At 53.3% G+C, this 23,299-nt stretch overlaps 1 protein-coding gene across 7 annotated transcripts in view; it reads right to left on the reverse strand.

The window, feature by feature from the left end:
- Positions 1–23,299, reverse strand: part of RAP1GAP2 (RAP1 GTPase activating protein 2) — a 186,911-nt gene that overhangs the window by 9,630 nt on the left and 153,982 nt on the right. For all 7 annotated transcript variants that reach the window (XR_016388881.1, XM_022595921.3, XM_089900603.1 and 4 more), the window contains 8 exons: positions 21,861–22,016; positions 16,569–16,640; positions 15,966–16,052; positions 14,477–14,611; positions 5,139–5,276; positions 3,269–3,387; positions 634–747; positions 266–377 (listed from right to left, as the gene is read on the reverse strand). Coding sequence is in view for 6 of the 7 variants with exons in the window: in XM_022595921.3 (XP_022451629.1) it covers positions 266–377; positions 634–747; positions 3,269–3,387; positions 5,139–5,276; positions 14,477–14,611; positions 15,966–16,052; positions 16,569–16,640; positions 21,861–22,016 (933 nt within the window). In the remaining variant the exon portion in view is untranslated. The remainder of the gene's footprint in view (positions 1–265; positions 378–633; positions 748–3,268; positions 3,388–5,138; positions 5,277–14,476; positions 14,612–15,965; positions 16,053–16,568; positions 16,641–21,860; positions 22,017–23,299) is intronic.

Here is a 23,299-nt window from a genome sequence, read left to right on the forward strand (position 1 = left end):
CTGGGGAGAGAGGCTGGGCGAGTGACGCAGCTCCACCCTCGGCAGCCTGAGACAGGCAGCCGTCCACTGCCCCACCCCGGGCGCTCCCAGAGGGTGGCGATGGCCGACTGGGCCCTCTCCTGTTTCCACGCTTCCCCTTTTATCTGCAGAGCCTGCAGGGGGCTCTGCCCACAGTAGCTATGTTAATGCACGGAGCGGTATCCGGCTGGGCCCAGGGTGTCCCCCCCAGACCCCGCTCCCCAGCGTTGGACGCGGCCACACCTACCCCACTGTCACACTCCTCCATGACCTCGCCCTCCCCGGCCGTGCTGCTGCTCGTGCTGGAGGAGGAGCGGGAGATGTTGGCTCGGCCATTCTCCTTCAACTTTATGAAGGGCCTGCGGGGGAACAGGAAGGCAGGCTCTGCTCACACGCCGAGACCCCCGCCACGGCCCTCCCGGGACTGAGGACGAGGCAGGCCCAGCAGGCCTGAGCTCGCCCACCAGCAGCCCCCCGCGTGCACCTGCTGGTGGACTTTTGCGTTCCGGAGGGTTCCCAAGGCAAGAGACTCCGCCTCTCAGCTTGCCTGGAGCAAAGCACATATTCCTGGCCCCGGTGGCTAAAGCCAGCCCCTCCCCACCCCCACTCTCTTACTTTTCCTTGCTGGGGCAGATTTCCGGAGAGCTGGGATTGGATGAGGTCTCAGACTTTATCTCCTGAGAAGAGTGTCCGCCCTCTGGGGTCTTCGGGTTGCTGGATGCACTGTCGCTGAGGAAGTGAGGATGAAGAGGAGTGAGGCCCTGGGCCCAGCCCCCCACGCACCCCCAGCACTCAGCACCATGGGGACCTGTGGGGCATAGTGCCCCTGTCAGAGCACGGCCACTGGACCTCCATTCCCACCCGAGCCCCCCTCAGACACTGCAACAGACAACAGAATTCTCTGCTCCATCAGGGGCTACTCCAGGCTCCTCGGTGAGAGTCAACACCTATCAAGCAAGAGTCCTGGCTTGATGTCCCTGAACCCAAGTCCACCCCCCACCCAAGCTGGCCATCCCACCCAGCAGAGCTCCAGGTCAAGGGCAGGCCACAGAGGGAATGGAAGGGGTCTGGGACATCCACCCAACAGGGAAACAACCCAGTACACATGGGTTCCTCAGGGTGCTGGCCAGGCCACCCACTGCTTAACTCCAGGGGACACACTTCACACAGACTGTAAAATGAACGCTCTGGATCCGGGTGATGAACGTTCTGGATCCGGCCCTTGTGCTGGGACGTGGGCCACTCTCGGCCCGGAGCTCCAGGGGTTCCTCCTCCTCTAGTTTACCAAAGACCATGCACTGACACCCACTGTTTAGCCGGTGCCCGCTGCTGGGGACATGATGGGCCTGTCCTCGATGCACTTCTATTTTTATAACAGCTTTATTGAGATATAATCCACATACAATTTACCCATTTAAAGTGTGCAATTCAATGGTTTTTAGTATATCCACAGAGTTGTACAACCATCACCGTGATCTAATTTTAGAACATTTTAGTCCCCCCTAAAAGAAACTCTGGACCCACTCACAATCACTGCCCATTCTCCCCTCCCCCTGGCCCCTGGCAACCACTTGTCTGCTTTCTGTCTCTATGGATTTTCCCATTTGGGACACTCCATATAAATGGAATCATACAATGTGGTGTGGTCTTTTTGTGACTGACTTCTTTCACTTAGCATAGTGTTTTCAAGGTTCATCTATGTTGTAGTAGGTATCAGTACTTCACTCCTTTTTGTTGCAAAATAATATTCCATTCTATGGATATAGCACATTTTATTTACCCACTCAATGAGTGATGAACATTTGGACTGCCTCCACTTTCGGCTATTATGAAGAATGCTGCTGTGAACATCTGTGTGCTAGTTTTTATGTAGACACATGTATTCTTTCTCTCGGGTACATACCTAGGAGTGGAATTGCTGGGACATCCGGTAACTCTCTGTTCAACCCTCTGGTGAACTGCCAGACTGTTTTCCCAAGCAGTTGCACCATTTTACATTCCCACCAGCTATGCATGAGGGTTCCAAATCCTCCACATCCTTCCCAGCACGTGTTATTATTTATCTTTTTGTTTTATAGACACCCCAGGGCCAAGAGGTGCCTCAATGCACTTTTAATGAGGTTGCTAATGACCTCCTAATTGTCAACCCGAGCAGGGGTTTGGGTCATTGAGCTGGACTTCTCTGCGTGCCTGACACAGCTGCCCCTCCCTCCTGGAACGCCTCCTCTCCTGGCCTCTAAGATCCACCCCCTCACCCCTACACCTCCAGGCTCTCTCCTCTCTCATCTTCTTCCCAGTCTTCTTCACCGGCTCTTCTCTCTCCACTTGCCCTTAAACGCAGGTCTTCCCCAGGCATTCTATACAACCCCCTGTGTGGTTGTATTCCTTGGTCCCTCTCTAAACACCACCTCCACCCCCAGGGACTCCCATCTCTTCTTCTCCAGTCAAGGTCTCTCTCCTAAGCTCAAGACCTGCAGTTCTGACCACCCCCAATTCTGCCCTTCTCTCCTGGGGGGCCCACAAAGACTCACTCACGTGTACAAACAGCTTTTCATCCCCCTCCATAAACCTGCCCCTGGTCCTGCACGCCCAAGCTCAGGGGATGGGGCCATCCAGGGCTGCAGACAGACAACTTGGAGGCCTGGACATCAGCCTAAAAGCCTCCCTTTCCCTCACAAGACTGTAAGCTTCTGGAAGGCAGGTTTGCATCTTCTGTAGCTCTGTCAGAGCACTGAGCCCAGCACACGGCAGGCACTCAGCGATGCTGCTTGCCAAATTAAATGACAAGAGGGCTCAGTGATTAAAGGATCAGAAAGTCCATTAGCTGGAACTGGTTAAGTATGATGCAATATGAGAGTTGCTTTAAAAAAGAGAGAGAGAGAACATTCTAGAAGCCCAGAGGAAAGTTTGATGAACTCTGCCTGGTAGAATCAGGGAAGGTTTCCATAAGAGCGGACATTTGAGTAAGCACTGAAAAAGGAGGCAAAGAAAAAAAAAGAATCCAAGCAATGTTTCTAGTTTGGGTCAAAAGGCAACAAGGACAACTTTGGAAAGTCCCATGCAGAGACCAGGCAAATGTGCCTCGGTGGATAAGGAGCTGAGTGGGTGACGGGGGGTGTGCAGGTTCCTGGAGGAGGGAACAGGGTCAAAAGGAAGGCATCTCCTGAACCTACGCAAAGCCCTCCCCAAGGATGGCACCTGACGGCTGCAGCAGTGGTGAGAGCTGACAACCCCCACAAGGCCCAGTTACCATCGTGTCCGGCTGTCCCCTTGGCCTTCAGAGCCCGTGTGCAGACGGGGGAAGAGCCCCGACCTCCGCTTGATGGGGCTCCGTGACTGGTTCTTCGCTGTTGCCACTGCCACCGGAGGCTGTCAAAGAAACCGCCAGAATGAGTGCTGACCACGCCCCCAAACGCGGCTCTCCTTCCTCTCAGCCCCCTTTCTGGTCTACAATAGGTCCTGCAATCCCCAGCTGGCCTGGAGGAGATCCCAGAAAACAGCGAGCCAGCCAGGAAGGTTGGGATCTAGTAATGGGATCTGGGACCCTAAGATTCAAGCCACCTGCAGCATGTTTTCCTGGGTTCTTGAGCCAAACCTCATGGCCCCAGGTAACAATCTACCAAAGACCAGAATTCTTGGAGGAACATGGGGTCGGGGCCACCCTCAGGAGAGCCCTGCATATTTATAAGGACAGGATGACTCGGGGTCACAGACTGAGAACCACAAAGCTGAGAGCCCAGGGAGAGACCAGGTCCAGCCTCACGCTTTACCAACGAAAAAGCCGTGGAGCCGAGGGGCAAGGGGCGAGGAGACTCGGCCAAGGTCATAATAGCAAATCACCAGCAGGTGAGCACAAGAGCCCAGGGCTCCTGACTCTCCATCAGCTGCTCACAAAGAAATGGGTCCAAGCTGGTGTCACAATAATAAGACAGATCAGGAGCCGCAGAACCAGGTCCACACGCAGCCCCGGGCAAAGGGGGAGCCGCCCAAGAACATGGCCCTGCTTCAGCCACACACAGGGGGACCATGGAGAGGTGAGAGACTGAGGACGGGGAGACAAGAGCCTACAGCCAATCTCTAGAGCCCACCAGGCTTCTAACCCAGGCCCCAACTTCTGCCATCCACATGCTGTGCAACCTTGGGTAAGTGACAAAACTCTCTGGGCCTCAGTCTCTTCACCCACAGAATGAAGATAACTGCTCTGCCCTGCTCACTTCATAGACGTTCTGGGAGGAACCAGATAATAGCTATGAAAATACTTGGTAAGTTAAATGAATTATGCAAGACCATTTAAAATACTAATCGTTGGTATCATGATGGATGTGTTCCACTATGAAAAGAAAAGAGGGGAAAGGAAAGGAAGAGAAGAGAAAAAAGAAAAAAAGAAAGAAAAGACTAGTCTATACAAATCCAAAGTCACTTTGCTTTTTAAAAGGACTGACTGGTTCCTTCCCTGGCCAGCCCCTGGTGTGAGCAGACCACACTTGAACCCACAGACCTGCCAGGCTCTCTCCTTGGGAACCGTCTACACAGTGACTAAGAGCTTCGACTTTGGATCAGGGAAACCTGCATTCAAATCTCAGCTCTTCAGCTTACCTGGGTGACCTGTAGCAAGTTACTTAAAACCTCTGGGCCTCCTTTTCCTCAAGGAGGAATGGAGAACAAACACATCAATACCTACCTCAGACAGCTGTCACAGGATCGGATGAGATAAGGTCCGTGACATAGCTCAGTGCCTGGTGCACAGCAAGTGGAGGGCAGCTACTGTTATCATTAATAATAACAAAGCAAGGACACCCTTCTCACAGTCACGGGTCCCAAGCTCCCAAGCAAAGAAACTCGCTTCGGGCCCATTTTGCAGGGTTGGCCTTCAGGAGGAGGCCCAGTTGTTGAGGAAACTCAGAGAACAGGACAACGGGAGGGCCTCTAGGCAGGGCCAGCCCCAGGCGCTCCCTGGGATGGAGGCTCCATTTCAGAGGGCAGGGCCTGGGCTCAGCCCCCAAAACAGCCTCAGTTTCCCTCTGTCATCACTGGTCTCATCGCCTGGCCCAAGCCTCCCCTACTGAGGCCTGGGGACCCCCCTGGGACCCACGCGCTGCCCCAGGGCCTGCGGCTCTCACCGAGAAGGTAGTCTTGGTGACCTCCGTGCTGTTATGGGAGATGCCCCCGCTGAGGCTGCCGGGGATGCCCCCGCCATGCTGCTTCTTCTGGCTGCTCACCATGGTCTCCATGGAGTGGCTGCGCACACGGATGGCCCTCTGTGGGGAGAGCAGGTGACAGGGGCCTAAGGGTTGGAGTCTGGTCCCTCTCGATGACCTTGTCCCACTTGACAGGGTCTGCAGACACAGCCTTCAGCCTGTGCACACATATTCACACACACACACACACACACATACACACACTCTCTCTCTCTCTCTTTCTCTCTCTCTCTCTCTCTCTCTCTCTCTCTCTCTCTCAGTGGCCCACACTACAGTCACTACAGTTTGCAGAGAATTTTCACATATTCCATCCTATGCTCTGGGAATGGGTGGCTCTTTGCAGGCAGAGGTGAGGGAGGACACCGGCCAGGGGGAGTCTGAGGGGTCAGTGCCCCAGCTCCCAGCAAGGTGGGCAAAGGCTGTTATCCTCATCTTACAGGTGAGGAGAGTGAGGTTTGGACAGCTCACTAAACCCAGGTGACCCGGGTCTAGTTACCACCTCTCCAAGCTACAGCTTCCTCAACTAAAATGGTTGCGGTACGCGGGCCTCTCACTGTTGTGGCCTCTCCCGTTGCGTTACGGAGCACAGGCTCCGGACGCGCAGGCTCAGCGGCCATGGCTCACGGGCCCAGCCGCTCCGCGGCATGTGGGATCTTCCCGGACCGGGGCACGAACCCGTGTCCGCGGCATCGGCAGGCGGACTCTCAACCACTGCGCCACCAAGGAAGCCCGGATCCCCCAATTTGACTCTTTTCTTTGCAGAAAGCTAAGTGTGCTTCTGTGTTTAAACACTGGATAGCCCTTCTGCCGTCATCCCGAAGTGCACTTTGTGCAACGTGGAATATGCTCACCTTGCTGAACCATACGGGGCTCTTACTATTCTGTGCATCAAGCCTTCCCGCACACTTGCAGAGGCTTAAGAAGTTGTGAAGACAAGCCCGAAACCTGGCACAGCTGCTAGTGGAGGAGATGCACACTCAGACCGGGCGGAGGCGTGGGGTCTCGGAGCACAGAACTGCTTAGGCCCACTTAGGGCCACTGAAGAGCAAAGGGTACGTGGGCAAACACTGAAGTGTCCAGGAGGTCAGGGGCTTGTCACAGAGCATGCAAGAATGAGAAGAGCTAAAATCAAGATTGCTGAGCCAGCAGCAGGGAGGGACCTGCAGGCCTACGTTGGTCTGGAACTGGACCCAAGGGCAGTGGCAGTTCTCAGATCGACCCAAGGGAGGATTTCCTGACAAGGGAAGTCCCACAGGATCCTACCTACCATGTGGATGATGCTCCGTGGTTCTGGAGGCCTTCAAAGATGACCTGAGAGTCTAGGAAGGGAAGTTTCTCTCTAGTAACCCCCAAACCCTCCCATCACTTCCCTTTAATCACTCATTCGGCCACTCAGTAATACAGCCAGGGGGCTTCCTGTTGGTGGCGCAGTGGTTGAGAGTCCGCCTGCCGATTCAGGGGACACCGGTTCGTGGCCCGGTCCGGGAGGATCCCACATGCCGCGGAGCGGCTGGGCCCGTGAGCCATGGCCGCTGAGCCTGCGCGTCCGGAGCCTGTGCTCCGCAACGGGAGAGGCCACAACAGTGAGAGGCCCGCGTACCGCAAAATAATAATAATAATAATAATGCAGCCAGGTGGCAATGCAGCTTAGCAGTCACAAGCATGGAGTGCCAGGGTCCAACTGCCAGAATTTATATCTGGGGTCTCTGCTCCATCACCCATTAGCTGGTGCCCCTGGTAGGTTCCTCATCTTTTCTGAGACTTGCTTGTGAGATGGGATGGAGGAAATCTACCCTGTGGGGCTGTGGTGAGCATCCATGTAGGGCTCTTAGCAGAGGGCCCGGCACATCGCAAGTACCCCATAAACGTGGCTATTCTTATTGTTGATCAGAAGCATTTGCTGCGAACTTCTCGTGTGCCCGGCACTGTGCCAGGAACTGGGAGAATAACGGGAAGGGAGTCAAAGGAGTGGAAGACACCTACCTCCAAGGAACATACAAGTCAGCTGGGGGAACAAGACACGTTCCTGCAAGTAGGGCAATGCTAAAGACCCAGGGCCCGCGGGTGCGCCCTCTGCATTCATTAGTCATCCGAGGCCCCAGGGCCTCAGGTCCACGTGCAAAGACACAAGGATGCGGATATCACCAGTTGCTCACATACAGCTGCCCTCCCCCTCCCCCCACATCCCTTGCTGGCAGAGCCACTGTTGATCCAATGTCCCTCTCTTCCTCCAAGAGACAAAGGAGTAAATCATGATCCATCTAAGGTAGTCACATCACCCATCCCCTTGCCACTGGAACATGAAGGGACATCTGCTGGGGGCTGTTCCCAAAAGGGATGTGACTTGTCTGCTCCTGAAACCGTAGCAGCCACCTTGGGGCCGTGAGGGGTCAGGCCTGAGAGGTAAAGTTGATGAGCAGGGGACGGCAGAGGGGAAAGGGGAAGGAGGCCGGGTGACCACGAGCCACCCTGGGCCCTACTTGAAGGGAACTAATGGATTTCCCTTATTGTGTGAGCCAGCAGAACCTCAGCTCCAGAAAACTGACGTAGAAGGACGCTGCTCTCATCCTTACTGGGTTCACTCCCGCACTCGCACACACGCGTCGGCTTACACACTCCACGTGCCAACCTCCAGATGGTCTCGTGTGGAAGAACTAACCTCCTTCCCTCCCTTGAAGTATCGAGAGAAGAGCTTGGTCTATGGCAAGGTGGCCCCAAGAAATTAGCACGAATGTTGCTCCCAACCCAAATAGCAGATACCCCTGGGCTCTCTCCCCAAGGTCAGGAATTCTCTAATCTCTGACCCAGCCAAGGACCACAACCCGCCTGCCTTTCTGTCCTGACGAGGGAAGCTGATTCAGAAAGGAGGACTGTTTGCAAATAAGCATGGAGCCTACCAGCCTTGTATTCCTGATGTCACCTAGGCTCTCCCGTCTGAGCCAAAGACACCCCTTAAGGGACCTCATCTCTCTCCCTCTCTCTCCCTTTCTAGACCACAGAACAGAGTCCCCTAGCAACAGTTTCCTGCAACATGGTTAAAATAGCCAGCACATTCTATTCATTTCATCCTGCAAAGATCATTAAGTCACAAACCCTTTGGAGAACTGAGGGCAGGAGAGGTGGGGTACCACTCTGAGGGGTCCCTGGATAAACATCAAGGTTCCTTAAATGAGTCAAGTGCTCCATAAATCTCAGCATCATTTCATTCCATTGGTGTCCTCATGTGCTGCCCCCGCTATAGTCATCAACAATGACATGTTAATTAATCATTTATATTGTAATCTGTTCCTCGATGTCTCTTTCCAGAGAAGATTTGACATGGGTCATAAGCCCTGTGTGATGGTATCCGGTCTACTGAGCTCCACATACATGATCTTATTAAATCCTGCCACTCTGAGATGCAGAGAGGATGGCACTGATAGAAAAGGTCCCAGGACTTCCCTGGTGGCGCAGTGGTTAAGAATCCGCCTGCCAGTACCCGGGACATGGGTTCGAGCCCTGGTCTGGGAAGATCCCACAGGCCACGGAGCAACTAAGCCCATGCACCACAACTACTGAGCCTGTGCTCTAGAGCCCGCGAGCCACAGCTACTGAGCCCACGTGCCTCAATTACTGAAGCCCATGTGCCTGGAGCCCGTGCTCCGCAACAAGAGAAGCCACTGCAATGAGAAGCCCGCGCACTGCAACGAAGAGTAGCCCCCGCTCGCCGCAGGTAGAGAAAGCCCGCGTGCAGCAACAGAGACCACATGCAGCCAAAAATAAATAAATAAAAGAAAAGGTCCCTAAAGGTAAAAGATTACCCAGGTCACGCCTCAGGTAAGAGATGGAGCCAGGACCCAAATCAGAACCTGGGCCCCAGATAGAAGGGTCCCAGGATCCCCAAAAGTGGTTCATATTGAACATAGAGTTCAACTGGTTGATGGACTAAGGGTGACCAGAAACCATGGAGCTTCAGCACCTCTCCCCCCAAACATCTCCAGCAGTCTGGGAAGAATCTTCTTGAATGCCCTTGGTGCTGCTGTCTGAGTCAACTAGATAAGTTGGAGGAGATAATGGGCTGACATGGAATTCCAGGGATGTGCAGGGGAGCCATCTGCTGCTCAAAGCAAGCAGGAAGGGGTTTGAATGCTGGTTCTTCCAAGCACACTATGTGAACCTTTTGGAGACAGTCCCCTCGTCTGTAAACACGAGGATGACATGAGACAGGACACCTGGTGTGTTACCTGCTTGTTCAGGGTCAGCCCTCCTCCCCCACGCTTAGGGACCAAAGGAGAGAGAGACTATGGCTACTTCAAAATCCTAAAATAATGCTTGATTTGGACAAAATCACCCAGTGACAAGGTCTCAGGTATTCCACGTTTCAATGTGATATAGAGCTGGAAGTACCAGCCTTTTCAAGCTGGGCAGATCAGGTAAAGGGTGAAGACAAGAACGGAGGGCAGGGAAGAGGGAAAAGGCATGTGAAGCCTTCGCAGGGGCATCAGCTCTGCAGGGACCATCTGGGCCCGCTCCCACTCAGCCCCTGTACATCCAGGCCATGATGCACCACTCCTCTGCTCGCATCTTCCCAGGGGCAGGCTGCTCACTGCTTTCAAGGCTGCCTGTTCCAGCAGCGGACAGCCTGACCTTTGGAAAGGTCTTCAGTGCACTGACCTGAAATCTTACCATTTCTGGCCCCTGGAGTCTTAGACTTGTCTATTCCACATTTCACACAGCTGTCCCTACCTGTCCTCACAGTCTGCCCTCCTCCCAGCCAATCACCAACCCCAGTCACCAGGGTTTCCCTGCCCTCAGCTCACCTCCCGGCTTACGTTCGAAAGAGTTCTCCTTTGGGAGAGTCAGAAAAGAGAGAGGGAGTCACTTTCTCGGTACCTGCTATGTCACTTCATTTCACCCAGGGGGAATGAGCACCCGTTGGTATCATCGAGGGAGCACGCATCCTCTGGGTCAACCACAAACCTCGCTTGCTTAAATGGGTTTCCTGAGTGTTTCAATTTAACAAACTCAACTTAAGGGACACAGTGCACAGGGATGAGCACTGAAGGGGACATGCCTATCGGTACCAGGCAAGCAACAGAGGCAGGGGCCCTTGGAGAGAAAGATGCTAATTGCTGTCCTGCTGAGATGGCTCCTAATCAGGAAGTACTAGGTCCAGAACAGGGTCTTCTGTCCCTCTAGCAGCCCAACGGGAGAAGGAACTATCCCTCTGCATCTCCACCCCGAAAGACCAGAGCTCCAATCCATGAGCTCCAGGGCTGGCCTGCCTGCAGGTACTTCTGCAGGGATTTCTGCAGCCTGGTGCTCCTTTCCTGCCACTAGGGGTCAGATCAGACCAATGCATCAACTATCACAGTCCCTCAGATGCTAGAGAAAGTCACCTGACGACTCCCTGCTTGCCGTGGTCCCAGTTCCAATGACACTGGGTGACCTTCCCCTCCCTGGGCCTGCATCCCCTTTCTGCATGATGAGGTCAGCAGAGGACAGGGCTAGCTCAGTGTTTCTTAAGACATGGCTCACATTTGTTTTAGGTACAAAGCGTGTGGATACATCAAGTAGCATCACTCATTTCATTACGGACCAATAAAAACACCATGAACGGCTGGCAGTGCCTGAGAATGACATTTGAGAACAACTGTCTAGAGATCAGTATTTTTCAAAGGTGAGTAATGTACACTTCTTCATATAGAAAACTCTTCTTGCAAGACTCCAAAAGTATGTCCACGGACCTCCAACAGCAGTGGTCCCATGGACTGCATTTGCAATAAACCTACTTATTCCATAGAAATGTCTTTTAATTGTGAGTTTAATGGCAAATATATATTTAATCTAAATATATATTTAGATTATCATCCAAAGTAAAAATGCTAAACTTTAAACTGTTCGTAGAACTGGCAGATTCCTGAGAATATCTCCAAACACCTCAGTTTGAGAAGCAGGTGTAGATGTCCATAAACCAATGGTTCTGTTTCTCATGAGAGAAAAGCTTAAATTAGAGCCAGTGGGATTGAAGTAAGATGCAAAGAGCTAATCTAAGTAGTGTGAGGTGCCAGGTAGCACAGCCCACGGCAGTGATGGGTCTGCTTCTTGGGACAGAGACAGAGGGTCACTGCCCTGGATAGTGGGGGCAGAACAGTCACAGAGGCAAGGGCAGAGATGGCTGAGATCACTTTTAGTCCTGGGAATTCTTAGTTATGTTTCCCTGAACCTGTGAGATGAAAATTTGACAGGAACGAGATGAAACGTGCAACTTTTCCTCCTGGAGTCACTTCATGCACCATTCCTACAAGTGGGATCCCATGGAGGTCTGGGTGAGGAACTCCAAGGGAATGCCAATGATTCTGACACACAGCGCCATCCTAGGGGCCTACGAAGAAATACCAAAACTAGAAACAGTTTCCTGAGCTGGGTCAGACCACAGGCCTGGCCACAGGCAAGACCCAAACATCAGAATCCCTCAAGCCACTGGGTTCCATGCTGCTAAGCCTGGCCTGCCCCCAGCTTGGGAGACGTGAGGGCAATGACGGAAGGGACAGGGCAAAAGAGTAAGCCCAGCAGTGTTTGCAGAAAAGCTGATCATAACCGGCAGAGCTCTGAAGGCTTACTCTGTGTGACTGACCATGACCGTGACTGCGTGACTGTGACCATCCCCTCCCTCGCCCCGCAGTGCTACCTCGGAGATAAGCAGGGAAGCAGAATGCAGAAGTGGGTCTATCTTCAGCCTACAGATGGAAGGATTTAGGGTTGAAAAGATGAGTTCCCTGGATTATAGGATCAAAGACAAGCGATGATAAAGTTTTGAAGCATCTCTCTTGGAAAGCCCTTTAGTCAGACCCTGTGGAGTCAAGGACAGATCAACTGCTTCTCCTGCTGGAGGGAAGGGCCTGGACAAATGGCCCTTAGACTCACAACCTGTCTGCAGCTGCTGGGCTATTTTATCCACTGTCCACAGCCTACAAGCTTTTCCAGGTTATAAAAATATTTGAAATCTGAAAAAAATCATTATTAACTCCCAAATACAGAAAGAAACCTGCAAAACTGAAAGCAATTTGCTTCCTTACATGTCTGCAAAATATAACATGAGGTTAGCTAGTCAACTGGAGCTCAAGTCTTACATAAATTACATTGACTGTGGGATGCAGGAACGGTTTGATACACTTGCTATGATGGGGGGCAGAGCCTACAAAGGTTTTCCTAATGACCAGGTGTCACGTTCACCCCTCTCTCGGCTGGGCTAGCCAACCCGGCTCCCTCTTTCCTCCCCTTTCATCTCGTCTCTTATCCCTCATCCCCCTTTCTTCTTGATTTCCCAATTTCTATTTCACCCTGGCTGCCACTGTCCATCACAACTGAAACAGATGCCCCAGGAATCTCCCACCAGCCTAGGCGAGCAGCTCAGCCCCTACCCCCACTCCCATGAGGAATCTCAGCAGCTGACCCCAACTAGGCCATCAGAGCTCTGCCCTGCTCTCTGTGGTCCAGCCTGGCAGCGAGGGACGGACCCCAGGCTTGCCCAGGCTGGGCTAGCATGGGTGGAATCTTAATGGAGTCAGGAACCAGGAGGCAGTGTCATGTAGCTGTTAAGAACGCAGGCTCTGGAATCTGGCAAACCTGGATTCAACTCCCCTGTCTGCTGGGTGACTTGGGACAAATTGCTTTGTCTCTTTGAGTCTTAGTTTCCTCGCATGTAAAATCACACCCATCATTATTAAAATTGGGTATGAATTATCATACCAAAATTATTATGCCCATAATAATAGCCTTTCTCACAGGGCACAGAGGGCAGTCATGAGGCTTTCAATGGAATAATGTATGTTAAGCTTTCACTTTCCACGAAAACAGTAATAACAGCTAACACTTCTACTGAGCATTTCTTGTATTCCAGGCCACATGTACTTTTCCAGGCATTATTTCAAGGAGTCTTCCCACTGATTCCATGACAGAGGTCCTATGGATCACCCCTGTGCTGTAGATAAGAAATCTGTCGCTCAATTGACATATACACACTACCAAATGTAAAATGCATGGCTAGCGGGAAGCAGCCGCATAGCACAGGGAGATCAGCTCGATGTTTTATGACAGCCTAGAGGGGTGGGATAGGGAAGGTGGGAGGGAGGCTCAAGAGGGAGGGAATTTGGGGATATATGCATACATAGAGCTGATTCACTTTGTTGTACAGCAGAAACTAACACACCATTGTAAAGCGATTATACTTCAATAAAGATGCAAAAAAAAAAAAGGAAGAAAAGAAATCCGTAGCTCAGAGACTTTAAAGACCATGCCCAGGATCGCACAGAGCTGGGATTCTAATATAGGCAGGTCTAACCCTCACCCCACACATACCGCCACCAAAAGGGTAGCTTTACAAATCATTTTGCAATGGGCAATCCAGCAGAACACTGACCTAAAGATCAGAAAACCTGGGTTTGAAACAAGGTTCTACCTCTCCTGCAGGTGTAACGTTTTGAGCAGCCCTTCCGCCTCTCTCAGCCTATCCCCCCGTGTGTGAGTGAAAAATAACAAGACCCAAGTTCTGCCAACTGCACAGGATTACAACCAGCCTCAAATCGGATGCCGGGTGTTAAGTGCTGGGTGGACCAGCATGCACTTGGCAAGCATGTGATGATGAACCTTTTTTACCCCACGCCAGCTAAGTGTCTGTCCAAGCTCTACTTGAATACTTCCAGGGACAGAAAGCTCACTACTTATTTTAGTAGCTCACTCTGGTTAGAAAGCTCTTCCCTTGGCAAAGTCCCCGAGGACTTGCCTGTAACTCCATCCCACCAGCCCTGGCCAGGTCCTCCACTGCCCTGGCAACTGAGAATGATCCTTGCAGTCTCCCACACCGGCTGCTGAAGATTCCTAAGGCTGGTTTCCTTGCTCCTGCCATCCTGCCCTGGGCTCCCCAACCACAGAAAGAGGCAGATGAAAGCAAGAATGTTCTTGGCTTGCACGGGCTCCTCTCCTGCTACTAACTCTTCCCCTGTTCCTTCTTACCAGACTCCAGGAGTCTGATGAGGAGATGATCCAGATCAAAGACAGGATGTGGAAGATGCCAGAGACACTGTCGGCTGCTCTGACCGCTCACACTTCCTGAGACCCCTGCCCTCTGCAAACATCTGTGATGCCCCTGCCGGTCCTGCCACCGCTGGCTGGCACTCGGGCTCTGGTCTCAGGGTCACGTGGACTTTGCCCTGCTGTCGTCCCTTGTTTGGCCCCCGCCTCCCTGCCCTAGCAATCCCCGGCCGCTCTTGTGCCCGTACCTTAAAAGACTCCAGGAATCCCCCATGGCCCCCATTCTCAAACTTGTCCTCTTCTGGGCCCAGTCCCAGCATGGCCTGAGTGTGGGCGTGGAGTTCATCGTGAAGGTTGTCCAGGAGGGCGGCCCTCGTCCGGTCCTGGAAGGGAAGAGGGTGGGGGCTGTGAAGCTGGCACTGACGACAGAGCTGTGCCCTCTCCCTGGGGGGCTCCCGACACCTGGCCCAAGGGCTGTTCTTCTGGCCAGCTGCATCCCGGCAATGGTATGGACCGATATCCAGGCTGAGATCCACTCTCACAAATGCTGCAGCTAACACTACAGCTCCGGGCCAGGCCCTCTGCGCTCTTCCCTCTGCCTCTTCTCCCTGGGCCATCCTGCCCTCCCATGGCTCTGCCCTGATGACTCCTAGCCCAGATCTCTGCTCCGGGTGCCGCCTCCACGTACCCAACTGCCCGCAGCTATTCTCCATCCAGATGTGCGTCCAGGGCTATGTATACAGCCTCCAGGGGGCGCCATTCACACAGACCAGGACCAGCCCTTTCCACAACCCAGCCTTTGCAGGCACCTCCAATCAGCAGGTCCAAACAGAACTCATCTCCAGCGGTCCCCATGTCAGCAAAGAGCCCAAGACAAAGGCCCAAGAGCCACCCCACCAATCCCACTTACCCCTACCCTTATATACTGGAGTCCATCAGGTCTTCCTGATTCTGACCATTTCCTGTGCCTGGTGTAAGCGCACTGTCACTGTCTCTTTTGGACTCCTGTAATAGCTTCTAACTGGTCACGCTTCCTGCCCTTCTCGCCTTCAATCTACCCTCTCTCCCACCTCCTCCTGAACTTTATTAGGGACTCATCACCTCTAGCTCTAGTTGATCTGACCCAACTAGCATCTCTAGGTGGGCCTCCCACCATTCCAGGCCTCACATGAATCCTTCTTAGGCCACATCCAACCCTCTGCAGCTCCCTCACAAAGTCACACTCTGAATCTGCCTGGCCTTTGCTCATGCTGTTTCTCATGCCTGGAATAACCCTCCCCACTCTTTCCTCCTGGCAAAAGGTTCATCAGATATCCAGACTCAGCAGCTCAAGGGCCACCTCTTCCAAGAAGCCTTCCCTGAACACACCCTCCATTCCCCGTCAGCAGAAGCAGCCTCTGTGCTGGTCTCCATCACAGTCCAGCTCACGGCATCATACCTGTCTCCCATCAGCCTATGAGCTCTATAAGGGCAGATACTGTGCCTCACATATCCCAGTATCCCAGGGAACAGAACAGAGCCTAGTACACCTAGTCTCAATAAATGATTGGTGAATGGTTGACTAGACCTAAAGTTTGGAAGGAATTCCCGCAAGAAGAAAGAGCTCCATATCAACACAAGGTTGAAGGCTCAGAAGGGCAAAGATGGTGCTTCCCCACCTTAAACAGCCCCCAAGAATAGGCCTCCAGGAAAGGCTGTCCAGGAGGGCAGGAGGAAGATCAGAAACCGCGCTCTCACCTCCAGCTTTGCAAACTTGTCTGACTTGCAGCAAGCATTCTCTGCGTTGGTGAGCTTGGTGAGGAGAAACTCCCTGAACTCCGGGCCCTGGAACAGACAAGACACCCCACCCTTAGCTGTTGCCCAAAGGGCTTCAGCCACAGGAAGAGGTAGGCAGAAGAGGGGGTCTTGGGAGAGCCCCTGAAAGGTCCCCTTCCGACATTTCATCAGTTCTAGCCCAGCCTAAGCCCACCTGCTAAGACGCTAACATGGACACCAGCTTCCCTGGTGCTGGGAAAACCAACCCTCCACACCCACAGTGGCATTTCCATGACTGGAAGCCCATCTGTGCCCAAGCCTCCTGGGACTGGAGCATGGCATAAAAACCCTTCTTTTAGCAGAAAGGCAACCCCAGTATCAAACACCCTGACAAAAGGCCCTGTGCTGGGCCAGGCTGGCGGCACCGGGAGAGGTGGGGAGAGACCCCAAGTGAGGAGATTCCCCAACCCTGCTGAAGGTTCTCCTAAAGCTCTAGTCCAATTCAGCGCCCCTGCAGCCGCTGACACTCAGGTGTGAAAACCTGGAGTCTCGGACATGAGAGGAGCAGAAAGGAGAATTTCTTACCTTCTGGAAAACAGGGGGGCTGGGCAGAGGTGGGCCGAAGGCCGGCACGTCTTCCCGTGCGGTGACTGCGACCTGAAACGCAGAAGCTCGGTGTGGGCCAGGAGGGAGGAGACCCAAGCTGAGGATGACAAGAGTTCCGAGCCCTGGTCCTAGGGGACCTACTCCCCTTCTCCCTCCTCCCCTTCCCGGAATACAAATAAAGGACCATCATTGGCACACCCGAGTCACTGTTCCTAGAAGTGGGGCTGGATGGCATGGAGCCATCCCCATACCCTCATCTGCATTCCTGGAGGCCGGAAGCAAGTTTGGCAAGACGACCGGACAGGGCTGAAGAGCAGCCTGGAAACCCTAATTCTAATGTAGTACAAGAGCCCAGGAGATGCTATCGCATTACCTCATTCGACTGGGATGCTAATCCTACAGAGAAGGCACCAGCAGAATCATTAGCCCTGGATTCCTGATGAGGAAACAGATGCCCAGAGCCGTGGAGCCTCAAAGGCACACAGGAGATCAGCCCCGGAGATGAACTGAGAGTCCAGAGCACCCCGACCCCGCTCTGGGATTCTTTCCAACAACACTGACTCCCAAACATGGCCAGACGTCAGAATCACTTCAAGTGTTTAAAAATAAATATCGATTGCGTGGGCTCCACCCCAAACCTACTGAATCAGCAGCTTTGGGGTGGAGCCAGGAATCTGCAACCATTAAACGCACCTGAGAGCTTCTGTGCGGTCAGTGGACTGGTGTTTGGGAGCCCTGGTCTCAGACACAAAGGGTCGGTCAGGCCGGGCAAGGCTGGAACTAACAGAGCGCCAGGGCCCGGCCTGGGAATTGGGGGTGGAAGGACACCAAGGCGCTCTGTGTGAGGGTCTCCCAGGCTCAGGACAGGCCCCACACCTCCCTTTTTCCTCTCTGCACGGAGGTGCCCTGGTGTCACCTGTTCTCAGCCCCCGAGGCTGCAGGCCTCTCTGGAGACTCTGCCCTCTCCCTTCCCCGGTGGCTGCTGACGCGAGCCCAGCCCTGGCATGCCGCCAGCCTCCCCAGCCTGTGAAGTAGGGCAGATGCAGAGTCTGCCAGACCGGGTGAGCAGGCAGCTCGGAGCCAGGCCAAGGAAAGGCCAGCCAGGGTCTGCAGGGAAAGGGAGCGGGAGAGGGCTGGTCTACATGACTTTCTCTCCCCAAGTGCAAGACTGTCCCCATGGCCCACACGGCAGTGCCCGGAGTCAGGAAATGGTACGTGCTTGGCTGACGTGATTTCTGGCTGGTTCCAGCTGCCAAACAGTTCCCCCTCCACCACCCACCGTGCACCCGTGGCACAAGTCAAGAATTCCACCCAAGGAGCCAAAATTGGGGGAGAGGGAGGGGGAAGGCCACTGACCGGCTGCTGGCAAGGATGAGGCCAGAGGCCAGGCCCAGCTCTCCCCTCTTCCCACCCCGATGCCCCTTCCTTCTCAGGCTCGCATTGGAGTAGTCTGTGCCGACCGGGTAAGGAGCTGCAGATAAGCTCTTAAATCCACCCGAGTCTCCCAGCCAGACGCGCCCACGCGCCCACTGCAGCAGCCGGGTCAGACAGGCGGGAGACAGGATCCTTCCTCTGATGGCGACTCTCTATCCCCACGCGCTCCCTCTCCTGACCCCTTTCCAGCGAAACACCTGGGCCTTTGTTGTTCCCTCCTCTTGGGGACGGTTGGGCTGCCGAGCTGAAAGCAGAAGCTGCTTGAACACAACCTCACCTTCCTGTTTTCTAAATCCAGCCAAGGCCTCCCAGCAGGGGTGGGGGCAGGGCTTAGAAAGACAGAGGCAGCAGGTGACTCTGGGGAAGAGACTCTTCAAGAACTGGAAAGCGGAAGGAGACAGGGGTGTGTAAGTAATAAGAATACACCAGGGAGGCGGGGAGCCTCTGAGGACTCCAGACTTCATAAGATCCCCACGTCTGTCCAAGCATGGCCTGGAAGCCTTAGAGAACCACAAGGTTGCTCAAGCAGCAGACCAGTAGTGAGGGAAAGAGGGCACCTGGACAGGAACCCGCCTCCGGGGTCTGCTTCGCGTAAGATTCCTGACACCTTTGCAGAACTTGAGGAGTCGGGGTAGGATGAGCTCAGACAGGGTGGGGAGAGGGTCCTAGCGATGACTCTGCTGTAATTTCCTTCCAAGCTAGCAGGATGGGGATGAAATTCACATCTGAAACATAGTTCGATGCGATGTTTCATGCACACCCCAGATCGTGGGTCCAAGTTCCCACCTGCTCTGACAGCTCTGTGATGAAGACCACAGTCAGACCTGGACAGGACCCTGGTTCCACTGTTTCTGGGCTCCGTGGCCTCGGGCCTTAAGAAACTTAAGCTCTGGGCTTCCCTGGTGGCACAGTGGTTGGGAGTCCGCCTGCCGATGCAGGGGACGCGGGTTCGTGCCCCGGTCCGGGAGGATCCCACATGCCGTGGAGCGGCTGGGCCCCTGAGCCATGGCCGCTGAGCCTGCGCGTCCGGAGCCTGTGCCCCGCAACGGGAGAGGCCACAACAGTGAGGCCCGCGTACCGCAAAAAAAAAGAAAAAAGAAAAAAAAAAGAAACTTAAGCTCTCAGCCTCAATTTGCTCCCCTGTAAACAGGGCCAGTGGAGGCCTGCCTGGCCAGAGGCTTGGGAGAATTCAAGAAGACTGCTCATAAGGGCCTAGCACAGTGTCCAACGCAGATCAAATAAGAGGTAACCACTGTCACTCAATGTTTTTTTATTTTCCCTGCTGACCTGCACCTAATAAAGTACACCTGAAATACTAGAGTTCCCCCAAACCACTTTCTAATCCACACACACACACACACACACACACACACACACCCCTCTTTCTCAACTCCCCTTCCTTCCCCTCCTCAGCATGTCAGAACTGGAAAGAGCTCAGAGATTGCCTACTCCAATTTCCTCATTTCACACAGAAGGCAACAGAAGCCCGGAGAGGGAAGGAACTGGCCCAAGGTCACACAGCAGTCAGAGGCAGGGTCAGGACCAGAACCCCAGATTCCGGAGCCTCTCGGTCTGGGACACTTTCCTGCACATTCCCACCCCTGTTCTTCACACCCTTCCTCTTCTTCCCTGTTGTTTGTCCTCCCCACTGGGGGCCCCCTGGGGCACTGCCCAGCCCCCAAGGAAATCTCGCCCTCCTTTGCCATAGCCCCTAAGCGCGCAGGGGTCAGCTAAGGTCCCGTGTCACCTGGAGCCCCCCGAGGGATCTAACCACGTCCTCCTCAGCCTGCCCATCACTGGGGTGCTGCTGGGGCCGTGGATGGACAGAGCTCTGGGGAGCACCTTGAAAGGCTGATCTCCCTCCCTGCCCTCTGCCCCCCGACCCAGCCCCACTCACAGTCTTGCCCTCCAGCTTCGATGTTTGCCTGGCAGGCGGAGCCCAAGGTCCCACATCACAGGGACAGCCCCGCTCTCCCTGTGAGCTCTGCTTCTCACCACCTCTCTGAGGACAGTGCTTTCCCCTGGACCAGAAACGGTGGCTAGGGAGACTTGGTAAAGACTTCCGGCATCAACGCTGGAGGTGGGGTGGTGCTTTCTTGGATCTCTGATTTTTCTCTTTCGTATTTTCCTACTCTACAAAAGCTCTTGGAAAGTGGAGAGGCAGTTAGCTGAACTCCATTTCCTATCAGGAACTAAAAGCAAATACTAGACGTCCACAAGAGGCCTCATTCTGCCGGCAGAGGCCCAGCAGATGAGCCACACGTACATACATGACTGCCTGGAAGGCCTTGGGTGCCCTCCTATCACACAGCTTTACTCTGAGGATCCGTCTCTGCCACCGCTGGCTGTTAAAAGAACCAGGTGGCTGTCTGAGTGACCCACTGGCTGAACCGCCTCACAGCCTCTTCTGCCCCTTCCCTGAAGCTGGTTCTTTATGTCACTTCCAAGTGCCCACACAGTAGGCACTGAATGAGGACACTTGCTTCCACCAACGAATTAATCAACCCGTTGTTTGAAATGAATGTCCCCGTTGCTGAAAGCCTTGAAGGAAACACCCAAACCATGGCTTCTCCAACTTTTCAGCTAAGACTGCTCAGTGACAGAGGAGGATGAACGTGGGCATATAAAGGAATCACCTGTCCTCAACAAGAGAGAGTGGGGTTTTTTTGTTCTGTTTTGGAAGCCTCCCATTTGGCTTTAAAGCTGATGTGAATTTTGCACTTCATACACCTGGGTTTGTGCTGATATAACAATTATATAACATCATTTTTCTTTCCGAAAATATTCAAGCAAAATTGATATGCTGGAAAGATGGCTATGAAGTGGTATGGCCTCATGAACCCCAGGGACCAGCACTGGCCTAAGTTATTATATAGGAAACATTTCAGGCCTATGGTTTCCTCTTCCAGGCTCCTTTTCTCTCTCCCTTACAAAAGTGGTTCCTAACACTGTGGGGAACAGGGAGTTCTCTGAGAATGTGAGCTATGGCTTCTCTCCCCAGAAAACACAAAGAAGCATGGGAACTCCACATTTTGCACTTATCTACAAGGAATACATAACAAAACCTATCTAACATCCACTTTAAAAACCCTGCCTCAGTCTATCTCCCTTGGATCCCACGCCCCCCAACACCACTGTGATACAGAGAAACTGTTACCCAAGAGGTTGGAATTGTTCCTCATGGAGAAGCAAAGGAGAGGGTTAGCGACACAGCCATCAGGAAGGGACAGGGTGAGGGCAGCTGACACTCATCTACATCCGTGAAGATTCTGAGCCAGTGTGAAAGCCCACTAAATGGGTCAGGAGGTTTAGACCCAGGTGCTCACAACCCCACCTCCCTGGGAGTCTTCAAATTAAGATCATTTGCCCAGAATGGCTAAACCAGAGGGGCCCACCCAGCGGCCAGGGTCTACCCTGCTCTCCACCCTTCTCACCATGAACATCTCTCCCTTTCCTTCCTTCGTTTGTCACTGCTTTCTTCCTCTCCTCTTTCCTGACAGTCCTCTCCACTTTCTCTTTTCTGCTCTCCTCTGGCTCTGCCTCGCTCTAGCAAATGGCATTACCAGATTCCACGTAGGGACACGGGGTGCTTCTCAACCCTTGAGTTAGAGGCTGGGAACCTGAAGGCAGCAAGATGGATGAGGTGACCTCAGAAGGCGCTCTCCAAGAATCTAGCTCGCAAACCCCAGAAACCCGAGAACTCGTGGGAAATCTATCACGTTTCGGAGGATGGTCTGAGGAGCCACTGAGACGTGGTGTTGCTCGATGTCGCTGATTCCATGAAGTGTGGTGAGGTGCCTGGGCCCACCACCTCCTCCGACGGGACTTTCTCCTTACCTTGTAGGATGGGGTCTCTGTGCCCTCGTTCTCAGCCTGCACAACAATGTAGGCATGTAAGAAGTTGGAGGCAATCATATCTGGGACAAACGGTGTGTTTTCTTCTTGGAAGATGATGGCCACAATGTCATTCCCAATGTGTCTCTTTCTCTGGAGCTAATCAGAAAGTGTTCCATTGTTATAAGCCAGTTAGGAACATCCTGAAAACAGAATAGGTCTATATAGGAAATTCCTCATTATTCTATCGTTATACATAAACCCCAGAACACTGAGACCTCTCTCTCCAAGGAGCTTTTTCTTTCAATCTCTAGAAGCCACTAAAAAGGAAAAAAAATGAGGAAAATGTCTACGTTGTCAGGAAGAGGCTGGCAAGCTTCTTACTGAGCTCTATAGTACGTAGAGGTAGCCCTGACTCAGGACTCGCGGAGACTAGTTAAAAAGTGAGGCCGGGGGCTTCCCTGGTGGCGCAGTGGTTGAGAGTCCACCTGCCAATGCAGGGGACGCAGGTTTGTGTCCTGGTCCGGGAAGATCCCACATGCCGCGGAGCGGCTAGGCCCGTAAGCCATGGCCGCTGAGCCTGCGCGTCCGGAGCCTGTGCTCTGCAACGGGAGAGGCCACAGCAGTGAGAGGCCCGCGTACCACAAAAAAAAAAAAAAAAAAAAAGTGAGGCCGGGTTTTGCCCTGGGAGAGCTTGTAATTGATCTGGGAGAGACACAAACACAGGTGGAGCCACCTGAGAACACTAACAAAGCCACCAGCCAGCAAATGCTAAATCAGCCACTACCCACAAAGTGCCTGACACTATGGGGGCAGAGAAGAGGGCAAAATCAAAGGCCTGGTAGCAATCTGAGAGGGCTTCCTGGAAGAGGAGACTGGGAGAGAAGGGAGCACTTGATGGAAATGTGGATGATCAGGAAGGAGGGGGCAGATCATCCTATACCAGAAGGGAGAAGAACCATGCTCAGAGAAATACGGGCAACCTGGCTTGGTGGAGGTCATGGGGGAGAGAGAAATACAACCCCGATTCAGCATCCCAAGCTCGGCCAGGTGCTGTCACAGGTGATCTCAGTCCCCAAGCACCTACTGTGTGCCAGGAATCATACTGGGCTGTTCCCATGCAAGATTTCAAATGTTAAGGCCCTCTTGTATACCAAATCCAGGCTAGGTGCTTACCTACACTTTGTTCCTTTATTAAACACCTACTGCACGTAAGCTCTGTTTCCCACTGAGTTTCTCACTTACTGAGCACCTGCTGTATACTAAGCCCTGTGCTGGGCACTTTTACAAATTGTCTCACTTATGGCACACACATCATCCCATTTCTTAGGAAGAGAAATTAACATGTATTCAGTCCTTGCTGAGAGCCAAGCTCTGTGCACATCCCACTTAACAGGTGACACTGAGAACAAGCCAGGTAGAGAACGGTCCTCAGTCTTAGG

The sequence above is a fragment of the Delphinapterus leucas genome, chromosome 19, assembly GCF_059928025.1.
Source record: "Delphinapterus leucas isolate spDelLeu-1000000601 "Yukka" chromosome 19, BTC_Dleu_Yukka2, whole genome shotgun sequence".
Taxonomy (NCBI): domain Eukaryota; kingdom Metazoa; phylum Chordata; class Mammalia; order Artiodactyla; family Monodontidae; genus Delphinapterus; species Delphinapterus leucas.